Source organism: Triticum aestivum, chromosome 3B (genome assembly GCF_018294505.1).
Source record: "Triticum aestivum cultivar Chinese Spring chromosome 3B, IWGSC CS RefSeq v2.1, whole genome shotgun sequence".
In the NCBI taxonomy this organism is placed as follows: Eukaryota; Viridiplantae; Streptophyta; class Magnoliopsida; order Poales; family Poaceae; genus Triticum; species Triticum aestivum.
Window position 1 is genome coordinate 575,803,723 of NC_057801.1, and position 11,601 is coordinate 575,815,323.

Consider the following 11,601-nt stretch of genomic DNA (forward strand, 5'->3'; position numbering starts at 1 on the left):
CTTTGAAACGACAAATTTAGCAACGATGCATACTCGGGGAGAACACTTTTATCCTGAAATTAAGTGAAGGGGTCATCTTATAATGCTACCGTCGTTCTAAGAAAAATAATATGCATAAAGGATAAACATCACATGCAATCAAAATTTGTGACATGATATGGCCATCATCATCTTGTGCTTTTGATCTCCATCTCCAAAGCAACGTCATGATCTCCATCGTCACCGGCGCGACACCTTTATCTCCAATATTGCATCGGGGTCGTCTCACCAACTATTGCTAACGCATAGCGATAAAGTAAATCAATTACATGGCGCTTAATGCTTAACACGCAGGCCATACAATAATTGAAAGACAACCCTAAGGCTCCTGCCGGTTGTCGATATTACAAAACATGATCATCACATACAACAACGAATATCACATCACGTCTTGACCATATCACATCACAACATACCCCGCAAAAACAAGTTACACGTCTTCTACCTTGTTGTTGCAAGTTTTACGTGGCTACTATGGGTAATTAGCAAGAACCGTTCTTACCTACGCAAAACCACAACGGTGATTATCGAGTTTGTTGTTTTAACCTTATGCAAGGACTGACCATAGTAAAATCCGATTCAACTAAAGTGAGAGAAACAGACACACACCAGCCACCTTATGCAAAACAAGTTGCATCAATCGGTGGAACCGGTCTCATGTAAGGTTGGTCCTGGCCGCTTCATCCCACAATATCGCTGAATCAAAATATGAATTTGGTGGTAAGCATTATGAACATCACCGCCCACAACTCCTTTGTGTTCTACTCGTTCATATCATCGATGCATAGACCTGGCTCTGATATCACTGTTGGGGAACGTTGCATGGAAAACAAACAAAAATTACGCACGCGCAAGATCTATCCATGGAGATGCATAGCTATGAGAGGGGGAGAACATCTTCATACCCTTGAAGATCGCTAAGCGAAAGCATTTATCAACGTGGTTGATGTAGTCGTACACCTTCATAATCCGTCACGATCAAGTACCGAACGTACGACACCTCCGCATTCAGCACACGTTTAACTCGATGACGTCCCCGCCTTCTTGATCCAGCAAGAGGGGCGAAGTAGTAGATGAGTTCCGGCAACACGACAGCGTGGTGACGGTGGTGGTGAGGAACAATCTCCGTAGGGTATCGCCAAGCACAACAGAAACTATGACGGAGGATAAACTGGAGGGGGCGGGGCTGCCGATAGACGGCTTGGTGAATCTTGATGTGTTCCGGGTACTAGCCATGCCCCTCTATTTATATGTTGAGCCCTGGGGCCGTTTCTTGGAGAAAGAGCCTCCTCAAGTTGGTTTATCCCGCAAGGCAAGAGTTCTTCTTGGACTCCAAGACTAGACGACAGGGTCCTTGGCATCTAGCCCCTTGGCCTCCGCAAAACTGCCTTTTGCACCTTCCTAAAGCCTCGTGGGCTTTACCACTTGGCCCAAATAAAGTGTTCTTGTACCTGAACATTTCGGGAAACATTTGAAACCCCTTCTGGTGAATTTTGAAACCCTTCCGAAGACCAAACACTATTATCCCGTATATATCAATTTTTACCTCCTGACTATTCCGGAGCTCCTCATCATGTCCGTGATCTCATCCAGGACTCCGAACAACATTCGGTCACCAACATACACAAGTCATATAATACTATATCATCAATGAACGTTAATCGTGCGGACCCTACGGGTTCAAGAATGATGTAGACATGACCAAGACGCTTCTTCGGTCAATAGCCAATAGTGGGGCCTGGATGCCCATATTGGTTCCTACATATTCTACGAAGATCTTTATCGGTCGAACCTTTATGACAACATATGTAGTTTCTTTTGTTTGTCGATATGTTACTTGCCCGAGATTCAATCATCGGTATCTCCATACCTAGTTCAATCTCGTTACTGGCAAATTTCTTCACTCGTTCTATAATGCATCATCATGTAACTAACTCCTTAGTCACTTTGCTTGCAAGCTTCTTGTGATGATGTATTACCGAGAGGTCCCAGAGATACCTCTCCGTCATACGGAGTGACAAATCTCAATCTCGATTCACGCCAACTCAACAGACACCTTCGGAGATACCTGTAGAGCACCTTTATGATCACCCAGTTACGTTGTGACGTTTGACAACACACAAGGTATTCCTCCGGTATCCGGGAGTTGCATGATCTCATGGTCGAAGAAATATGTATTTGAAATTAAGAACGCAATAGCAAAAACCGAACGGTCATATGCTATGCAACGGATGGGTCTTGTCTATCACATCATTCTCCTAATGATGTGATCCCGTTATCAAGTGACAACACATGTCTATGGTTAGGAAACCTTAACCATCTTTGGATCAACGAGCTAGTCTAGTAGAGGCTCACTAGGGACACTGTCTTGTATATATATCCACACATGTATCTGAGTTTCCGATCAATACAATTCTAGCATGGATAATAGACATTTATCATGAACATGGAAATATGATAATGACCAATTTATTATCGCCTCTAGGGCATATTTCCAATAGAGGAGAAATTTGATATGGTTCGTTATATGATCGTTGAAGGTCGGGTGGCGAGGAGGAGGAGGAGGAGGCGGCGCCGAAGCAGTAGAAGAAGAGAAGAGCGGGGCAAACTGGATGGTGGGTGTACCGGTGGTGGCCTGAAAGGTGAAAGAGTTTGTGCTGGAGAGAGGGCGGAAAGGTCGCCGTGGAGGAGGCCGAGGCAGTGCCCTGGGCCGGCGCCGGATGTGGCGGAACCGGGGGCCATGGCGAAGCCTGGTAACTGATACCAAGTAGAATGAAATAATTCTCACTGATGATTGTCGTTACAGATTACATGCTATATACCCCCTCCGTTCCTAAATATTTGTCTTTCTAGAGATTTCAACAAGTGACTACATACGGAGCAAAATGAGTGATCTACACTCTAAAATATGTCTATATACATCCGTATGTGGTAGTCCATTTAAAACCTCTAAAAAGACAAATATTTAGGAACGGAGGGAGTAGACAGGAGAGAGAAGCGATCGTCCTTACAGTTAGGCACGCAGGCCTAGGCGTTGTGGATCCTATTTACAAGGGCATGCATAACAAAGGTAACGTTACATACAATTCAACACCTTGTGCGGGGTGATCTACAAGTCAGTTTGCATATGGGAAGCTCCGTGCTAGCTAGTTGATCCTATTCTCAATATGTTTATGTTCTTGTAACCCTGTGCTGATCATAGTCGACTTTATGGTTGTAAAATTTTCGTTGCAACTACCTCCTCCGTTCGAAATTACTTGTCACAAAAATGGATAAAAATGAATGTATCTACAACTAAAGTACATCTAGATACATTTATTTTTTGGACGAGTAATTCCGAACGAAGGGAGTACTTTGGTTGTGATCGAGCGCTGTATAACCATGTTTTGTCTTTTGTTTGGCGTAGGAGGGAAACCCATTTCTTTCAAAAAAAAAACTTGGGGCACCCATAAAGTAAGAAGAACTCGATCCTGTTTTTTTTTCTTTTTTTGAAATGGAGGCTAAAGCGTTGACTCTTAAATGAATATAAGCAATCTCATCAGCCTGGAAAATCTCTACACTACCTAAAAGAACCGTAAGATTCCGTCTCCCCTCTTACGTCGTTCGCTTCGTCGATCCATCCTCGCTTGTTTCGGCCTCCTCCACTTGCCACCGATTTAGTTTTCCATGTCCCGTTTTTTCCGCCTGCCTTCCTCTCGCCTAACGCACGCACCCTCCTAGCGCTATCCCCGTGATCTAGGGCGACGACATCGGCGCCCCCCGTCCCCTCTCTCTCTCTCTCTCTCTCCCATCTCGCGTTTCTGTCTCCAATCTCCCGTCGGACGTCGGACGTACCTGCTTGCGCCTCCCCATCACTCGCCAGCGACGACCCGAGGTCACCGACGCGGGGACCCAAGGATTCGTTGCCGCCGTTCAGAGTTACTTCGTCGACGGCGTCAATGGGGGCTTTGGCGAGAGCTCCTGGCCTTCCGCCGCCGCCGCCGGGTTCGTCCCCCAGGCTGACATACTGCCGATCGGAACGCCGTCGGATCCTCTATCGCCGGCCCACGGCCCAGTCCTCTGCTTCCTCTCATAGTTCATGTAGCCCCTACATCCTCCCCTGATTGTCCAGGTTAGTCGCGAGGGACTCATAATCTGCAAGTTCCTGATTTCGAATTGGTTGTGTGTAGTTGTGCTGCAGGCACTTCACAGATGAGATTTTCTCATGCTGTTCTCGCCTCCTCATGTGGTGCCATCTCACGTCGTGCAGCCTCCACATTCGAAGTCACCAGGCAGGAATCTGAAGTGCCAGTCTGTGCATCGTGTTCTCACGCCAAGCCCAAGGTCGTCTTGCTGCCCTGTTGCAAGAATTCCTACGTACAATATTAGTGTTCATATCAGTCTGACATATTCATGTGTATCTTTTCAGTATCCAAAATTAGGGAATTCAAGTGATACATACATTGTTTGGAATTTCGTTGCTATGCCATGATCGGTTCAATTTATCCATCATTTAATGTTTTCATTTTTTTGTTGTACAGTAGTTCCTTCTATGGAATTGTACTAACAAGATTATATGCAGCTTCTTTAATGTCCAGATGCAAGTTGAGGAATGATTGTTCGTTTTACTCGAGAAGAACTATTTCACATGTTCAAGAACAACCGCAGGAGTATAATTTCATAAGCCTTTGTACTGAATTCAAGCATACTCATCGATTAATGTTAGATATGTAGTATCCGGTGACGTATAAATTTACATCGCCACACCAGCCAGCAAGAGCGGCATCAACAGCAGTGTGTCGTAGATTGACCTGGAGGTTGTCCCGAGGGGCACGACGCGGCCAGTGAAGATGTAGCAGGTGAAGGAGGAGGGCGTGGAGACGAAGGTGGCGGCGTGTTAAATGACAGAGGTGGACAACATGAACAATTGGTTTGAGAGGAGGTGGTCGTCGCAACGGCTCAACAAGATTGAGGTGGGTCTGGCTCAAGAAGAGCAAATACCTCTCTTCTGTTTATTTTCATATTTTGCATTTCATTTTGTATTGAAAAATTCACTTAGTAATTATTCTTGCTTTTAGCATAATTTGCATATTCTTATGTCTACGTGCAATGTAGCATCATCTTTCCTTGCAATCAGAGAAAAACACGAAGATTTAAATTTTTTTCAAGACAGAAAAGGAGTAAAGCCTTGCAAATCAACACAATAACTAAATTTGAAAAATAATTTATCCTGCAAGAATCGCCACATCTATGAGACTAAGTAAATCTTCGACCATGAATGCAATTGTTCTATGTATGATTCGCGATGTTTACTAAGTTATTGTGTTGGGATGGTTAGGAAGACAATGGTAAGACTTTTCATACAGATTTTGGCATGGTGAGAGGTTCACTTTGGAATTAGTCTCACTTTGATGGGAGCCTGAATTCTTCACCATGTTATGGCTGATTTTCCTGGAATTTGTGATCACAATGTCAGTGCTGCCATTGTTATGCAGCTCAGCCTGGGACCGAGGACGGATGCCGCCGCGTATTGCTAAAATTTACAGGAAATGCAGAAAATAGAGTCACAGCAAGACACCCTGAAAATAAAAGGCTTTAGAGTCTAAGGTATAATGACAGGGAATAAGGTGTGGGATCATTTCCAAGAAAATTATATTCCCTTTACATGGGTGTGAACCATAGAGCTTCTTGTTTTATTTAAGGATTTTGATGCAGGGATGTTCTGTCTTCCATTCTAATTTGCTGCTCCTCTTCTAATCTATGGGACTATGAAAGGAGTTGCTTGCTTATGTGCTTCTCTGATGACGCTTTCATAACAAGTTTTATCACCATTGTTGGGCATGCACATTGTTAGCAACATTGTACATGTTTCTCCAGGAATCATTTGCTTACTTAGTAATATTCCTATTCATATTATACGATGATATGCTTTCCTTTTGTGATCATTGTTGTTGTTTGCGCGGGCTAGGTGTGGATAACATCGGGCTTTACCAAATACATTTGCCTGACCGGTCAGTACGATAAATTCATTCCATGCCGTAGGCTGCAACTGCCAGGTTTTTTTTGCTTGCATCATGTGCATCCTCGAGTCCTAATATAACTCATGCTTACCCTGCAGTTATGTTCCCCTATTTGGAGAGATGGAATACAATCAAAGCTGCAAGTACGCGTTGTACAGATAGAAGAACAATTAGAGGCACTTGAAAATCTTGTGTAATTGGTATTGCACTTTAGAAATGTTCTCCCTTTGTCAGCTTTGAGCACTGCTACATAGACGACATCTTGGCGGCCGATTTATGCATGACACATGTTAGCAGCCATCCATCAGTTTGGCTTCATGCATTAGTGCCATTGATCACAGCTTCATCTAGAAATCGTCCGCCAATGTGTCGCGTGCATAGTGTTTTCAGTCAGCTTTTATAAGACGTTATAGGTCACAACTTATAAAAGTTTACAGATAGAGTATGTTCTATGCCTACATCGAGGTCGGCGTATGCAGCGAAGTTCGGTGCCAGGGAGGTTCTCCCCACGGCAGCATTCACCTGGAAGTCAAGAGCGTCGTTACGCTGCCGCTTCTTTGCCTGGCTGGCCCTGCAGAACAGATGCTGGACGTCCGATAGGCTTGCTTGCAGTGGACTGGAACACCATGAAGCTTGCCCGTTTTGTGACCAAGAAGAGGAGACCATAAATCACCTGCTCGTTGGGTGTGTTTTCGCGAGACAAGTCTGGACGGGAGTCTGCTAGCTTCCAATCGAACGGAGTGGATACCGAGAGCGGGCACAACACTTGAGGAGTGGTGCAACACAAAAACAGACACGGGGATGGGTGCAAAGGACACTAAAGCCTTGTTGATCCTTGGTATGTGGGAGATATGGAAGCACCGAAATGCAATAGTCTTTGACGGAGCCACGCCTTCGAGCTCATGTGCTATGTAGGATAGTCCTTGAGGGTAGAATATGGAAAAGAGTGAACCTTTTTAAGGGAGATGTTGAGCCAATCTTCTCGGCGGTAGAAAGGTGGGCGAGTGAGAGAAGTTAGACATAGGAGTGTAACCCTTGTGTGGGTGGAGTTGGGGTTATGTAACTTGTAATCTCCGACGTGGAGGGGCTCTTTTTCCCATCCTCTTCTTCAATATATATAGTATGCACTCTCGTGTGTACTCGAGAAAAAAATATTCACCCTAAAACTTCTCTAAAGCTACTGAATTTTCTCGTGTTTTCCGAAGCTACCATGTATCCCCTTGCCTAAAATTTGATTGATAGCCGGATGTGCCATTAACGACGGTGATGAGTTTGGGATGGGGACTGGAGATAGTGGTGAAGAAGACTAAGAAGGGTAATTTATAACATGATGAATCAAATGTTGACAATATTGTTTAATGTGCACGAAGATCTTAGAGATATACATGTTTCACATGATTTGTTATGTCCCGATGCAACGCATGGGCAGTTAACTAGTGGAAAAATAAAACACGTCATTCTAGGAATACGGGGGTTGCATCTATTTTCTTCCTTATTTTCGTGCGTTTTCCGAGAGTTCACGAAATAGTTCCAGCTAGTCCCTGGAGAATTGACATTTGTCAAATGTGTGAAATAGCATCAGCATTTTCCTTTCTTCCTTTGAAACCTCGGCTGGATTTCAGCCCAAATTTTCGGTTCTTGCATTTGTGCGATGCTCTGACAAAGCAAGGGCCTTGTCCGTCTTACAGGAGCAGGTCGTCCTGGTTGGGCTTGGGCGAGGTGAGCAGCGCGGTGTAGAGCCGCAGCTTCTCCTCCCCGAGCGAGGAGCACCTGGACAGCGGCCGCCGTGGGCGGATGAAGGAGAGCGAGGTGAGCGTCTTGCGGTGCCTGTAGCGGCGCCACGCGAGCTGCACCGCGACGGCGGCCCAGGTGCGCCACCCGTGCGAGTAGTAGCGCGCGCTGCGCCGCACCTTCTCGTTGGCGAAGGTGTAGCGGAAGTGCTGCGTCACGTACTTGACGTCCGCCGCCTCCAGCCCGAACGCCTCCGTGCTCTCCAGCGTCACCAGCGTGGAGGACGCCGCCGGCAGCCGCTCCCGGAACGGCCGCCTTAGGCACCACGACAGCAGCTCGTCCCCGCTGAAGTTGCCCGGCCCCAGCATGCAGCAGCTCGTCCCGCCGTTCCGCAGCACCTGGCTGCTCTGCAGGTGCCCCCGCACGATGAACAGCATCCTCTGCACCGGGTCGCCTTCCCTCACGATCTGTCATGTGGTGAAAGAAACAGATTGTGATTTGCGCCATTGATTTCTAATCTGTAGTGCTGAGAGGAAAGATGAATCGACATAGATTTCTGTACGTACCACTTCTCCCTTGGGGAAGACGAGGGACTTGACCCTGTCGCAGATGTTCTCGAGCACCAGGTCGTCCATGTGGTGGAAGAGCGGCACCTGGCGGACGAGGTCGAGGCAGAGGTGGTACTTGATGTCCCGGCGGAGGCCCTCGGGGAGGTCGCGCACGATGCGGCACTCGTCGACGCCGCGCGTCGCCGCCCACCGCTGCCGCTCGTGCTGCCGCACCCGGTGCCGGAAGCTCTGCGGCAGGTTCTTGCGCTTCATCCACCACTCCACGCTCCGCAGCCGCGTGTGCATCGCCTGCTTCTTGGACGTGGTCGCGTTCAGGAACACCTTGATGTTCCCGATGAGCATGGTGACGAGGATCAGGCCGCCGGTGATGGTGATGATGTTGAACACTATCTCCGACCACTCCGTCGTGCTCGCTAGATTCCCAAACGTGCTGATCAGCAGCAGATCGATGATCACATCAGAAACAAGAGTCAGCAACTAGTAAGATCGATCTCCGAGTTGGAAAGTTGTGATCACCTGAGAGTCATGAGGCCCCAGAAGATTGGGAGGAGAATCTTCTCGAGCCGGCTGGGGTTGGCCACGAGCATGACGGTCCACTTGTAAGCGCCGTACTGGTAGTTGTCGCCGCTGTCGAGGCACGTCGCCCTGGCGCTGGCGTTGCGGCCCCAGGCGAGCCTGTCCGCGCCAACGGCGCCCCCTAGCCTGCCGGCGCCGCCGTAGTAGAGCGGCTCCGCGCACGCCAGCGCGCCGGCCGCGCACCCGCCGACGCGCCCGGCGCAGTACTGCTCCCTCAGGCACTTGGTCGCCCGCTGCGCCCCCAGCAGGTACCAGCACGCGCCCACCGCCTGCAACAAGCCAAGCGTCCTTTGCTGCCTCAGCAATGAAGCTCGCGTGCCAGCCAGAAGGCCATGTGCGCGCGCGCGTGACAGGGCAGAGCGGTCACCACGCACGCGATGTACGTACGACGAAGATGATGAAAGGACCGATGAGGGTGGGGTGGTGGACGGGACGTACGTGGGCGGCGACGAAGTAGGCCATGAGGTTGAGCGCGATGCCCCACCAGATGGTGCCGAAGATGTAGCCGGCGACGTTCTGCATCCGGCGGAGGAAGCGCACCGAGTGGTAGATCTTGGGCAGGTACTCGAAGAGGAACGCCACCATGAGCACCGTCATCACCGACGTCGTCGACCCCGCGCGTATCATCGCCGGTATGCCCACCCACATCACCACCTGCGTTGCGCACGACGCCCATACATGCATGCACACATACATCTTGCATCACATATTCATTCACATAACTTATCTGAGCCAGCAGGACTGCACTGATAGATTTTTTTAGAACTACTCCGTACAATGATAAGCAAAGAAAGCAAGCTAGGGAAAATCGGGCAGGCAGCCACAGCTCACAGGTAGCGCCGCACGTATCGGTGGGACCTTTGGTGCGACCATTCATTGCGCAACCAACTTTGAATCTGCATTGAATGCGTCGTTGGCTCAAACATGGTAGTAATCCGACGGCTCGGCAACGGCCCCAATGTGGCTAATCCGACAAGTACGCATCATGCCTTGGCATTACGTTTAGAGCACCATCACCATGTACAACAACATTCTACCACTACAAAGTACTGCACGTAAAAATGATCTTTTTTTAACATGGAAGCTACGGCACTGCGGGTCTGCAGCACGTTGCTGGGTGCAGAGCGTCGCTGCCTCGCAGATCAGTCCATCCATCGCCGTGCGTGGTCCGAGATGGGAACCGCGGATCGCATCCACCATTGCCAGGAGCAGGATGCGGTGGCGACATGCACTGCCACTGCATCATGGACACGGCTCCTCTGCCGTCCGCTAGGTGACGTTGGGCCGCTGACATGTGGACCAGGTTTCCCACAGGCCCACATGTCAGTGGTAGAACGGCAGGCTGCCGAACGGTAGAGGATCCTCTTCCCTGCATCATACGACGGCATGACAGGAAGTCATTGCTACAGGCCTACAACCTCAAAGACTCCAAATTCCTCATTCTCCGGATGTTTCGGACATGCGTTCGTTCGTTGTAATAATCCGGCACTATGGGCCATTGCGAGGTTGTTTGGATGTGAAAGATGCTTCATCGTACCAATCAAACAAACAGTTACTAAAAACAATGAGCTGAGCTGACAGAACGCATGGACGCACCTGCATCACCGGAAGAATGACGAACACGTCCAAGAGGAGCCCCCCTTTCTTGGACCTCGGCAGCCGAGCCGCCGCCGCGCCGCCGCCGACGCGCTGAGCCTCCTCGTCAGCGTCGGCCTCCTCCTTCTCCTCCTCCCCCGGCGCGCACGCCATCCGGAGCCGCAGCAGCAGGTTCCAGGCGTGCAGGGCGTCCACCATGCACCGGAGCGCGGTGACCGCGGCGGCGAACCAGCCGTCGAGGAAGACGCACATGAGCGGGCCGCTCACGGACACGGCGTACAGGAAGAGCGGGTCGACCATGAGCCCCGCCGCGCACGCCAGCAGGTACGCCCGGTCCCACTCCCGCGCCCACCTCGCCCGCGGCCCGATCGCCGCCAGCCGCCGCCTGCGCTTGCCGCCCGGGCTCAGGGGCGTCCTCTTCTCGCGCTCGTCCCCCGGCCTATGCACGCCGCTGTGAGGGGACGCGGCGGACGAGGAAGATGGCGAGGACGTCGAGGAGCGCGACGCCCAGAGGTCGGTCGGCATGATCGATCGATACGATAGTGGCGGCACTCCGTCCGTGCACAGGCAGTGGCACAGCTGAGCTATGGAGCTGATCGAGTGGAGAGGACGACAGCACCCGGGAGGCCCCGTGACGAGACGGACGGATATATAGCTAGCTAGCACGAACTATGCTATGGCGCCGATACGATTAGTATACGTTGCTCTCACCGGGCACGCACGCGCGCGCTTGTCTGCTTGCGATCCTGCGTAGTACTACGTCCGTCCGCGACCGGTGTGATTTAGCGTCGGCATGTACCGTGGCTGTGGGAACGGCGGGAGAAACGTAGACGGTGAGGACAGCGGCGGGCGTACGTACGTATGTACCCCGAGCGAGCAAGCGGTGGTGGTGAGCTTGTAGCGTGCTGGGACAGTGCAGAGGCCAGCAAGGTGGCCACATAGCAGCGATTCAGCGGTCTCCTCCATGTGTCAATTAATCATGCTGGTCTTCATTAACGTTGGCCCGTCGATCGGCAGGCAGGGTCAGGGTGGTCCTGTACGTGCGGCTGCCAGCCACGCTTTGCCAATTAAAGCATGCTACCGCCAAATTA

At 50.2% G+C, this 11,601-nt stretch overlaps 1 protein-coding gene and 1 long non-coding RNA gene across 7 annotated transcripts; one reads left to right on the forward strand and one right to left on the reverse strand.

The window, feature by feature from the left end:
* Positions 1–3,684: 3,684 nt before the first annotated feature.
* LOC123071012 (uncharacterized) lies at positions 3,685–7,233 on the forward strand. Of its 5 annotated transcripts, none has more exons than XR_006434089.1 (4): positions 3,685–4,150; positions 4,289–4,991; positions 5,514–6,029; positions 6,137–7,233. It is a non-coding gene; the product is annotated as an uncharacterized lncRNA (long non-coding RNA). The 5 variants fall into 5 exon arrangements; XR_006434088.1 differs by having other exon boundaries at positions 4,289–4,362; positions 4,448–4,991; positions 5,514–7,233; XR_006434091.1 differs by having other exon boundaries at positions 4,289–4,362; positions 4,601–4,991; positions 5,514–7,233.
* A 136-nt stretch (positions 7,234–7,369) lies between these two features.
* Positions 7,370–11,344, reverse strand: LOC123071011 (cyclic nucleotide-gated ion channel 4). Of its 2 annotated transcripts, none has more exons than XM_044494467.1 (5): positions 10,511–11,344; positions 9,353–9,568; positions 8,855–9,183; positions 8,336–8,751; positions 7,370–8,236 (listed from the first exon to the last, which is right to left on the reverse strand). In XM_044494467.1, the coding sequence occupies exons 1-5, from the start codon at positions 11,033–11,035 to the stop codon at positions 7,617–7,619; spliced, it is 2,106 nt and encodes a 701-aa protein (XP_044350402.1). In that variant the 5' UTR covers positions 11,036–11,344; the 3' UTR covers positions 7,370–7,616. The 2 variants fall into 2 exon arrangements, with proteins under 2 accessions (XP_044350402.1, XP_044350403.1); XM_044494468.1 differs by having other exon boundaries at positions 8,336–8,768; positions 10,511–11,337.
* Between the last annotated feature and the right edge of the window lie 257 nt (positions 11,345–11,601).

Excerpts from the sequence above, each read along its gene's own strand:
- LOC123071011 (XM_044494467.1), bottom strand. The coding sequence starts at position 11,035 with ATGCCGACCGACCTCTGGGCGTCGCGCTCCTCGACGTCCTCGCCATCT. Across the intron at positions 9,569-10,510 it reads TCATTCTTCCGGTGATGCAG|GTGGTGATGTGGGTGGGCAT; the intron begins GTGCGTCCATGC and ends TGCGCAACGCAG. Across the intron at positions 8,237-8,335 it reads TCTTCCCCAAGGGAGAAGTG|ATCGTGAGGGAAGGCGACCC; the intron begins GTACGTACAGAA and ends ACCACATGACAG.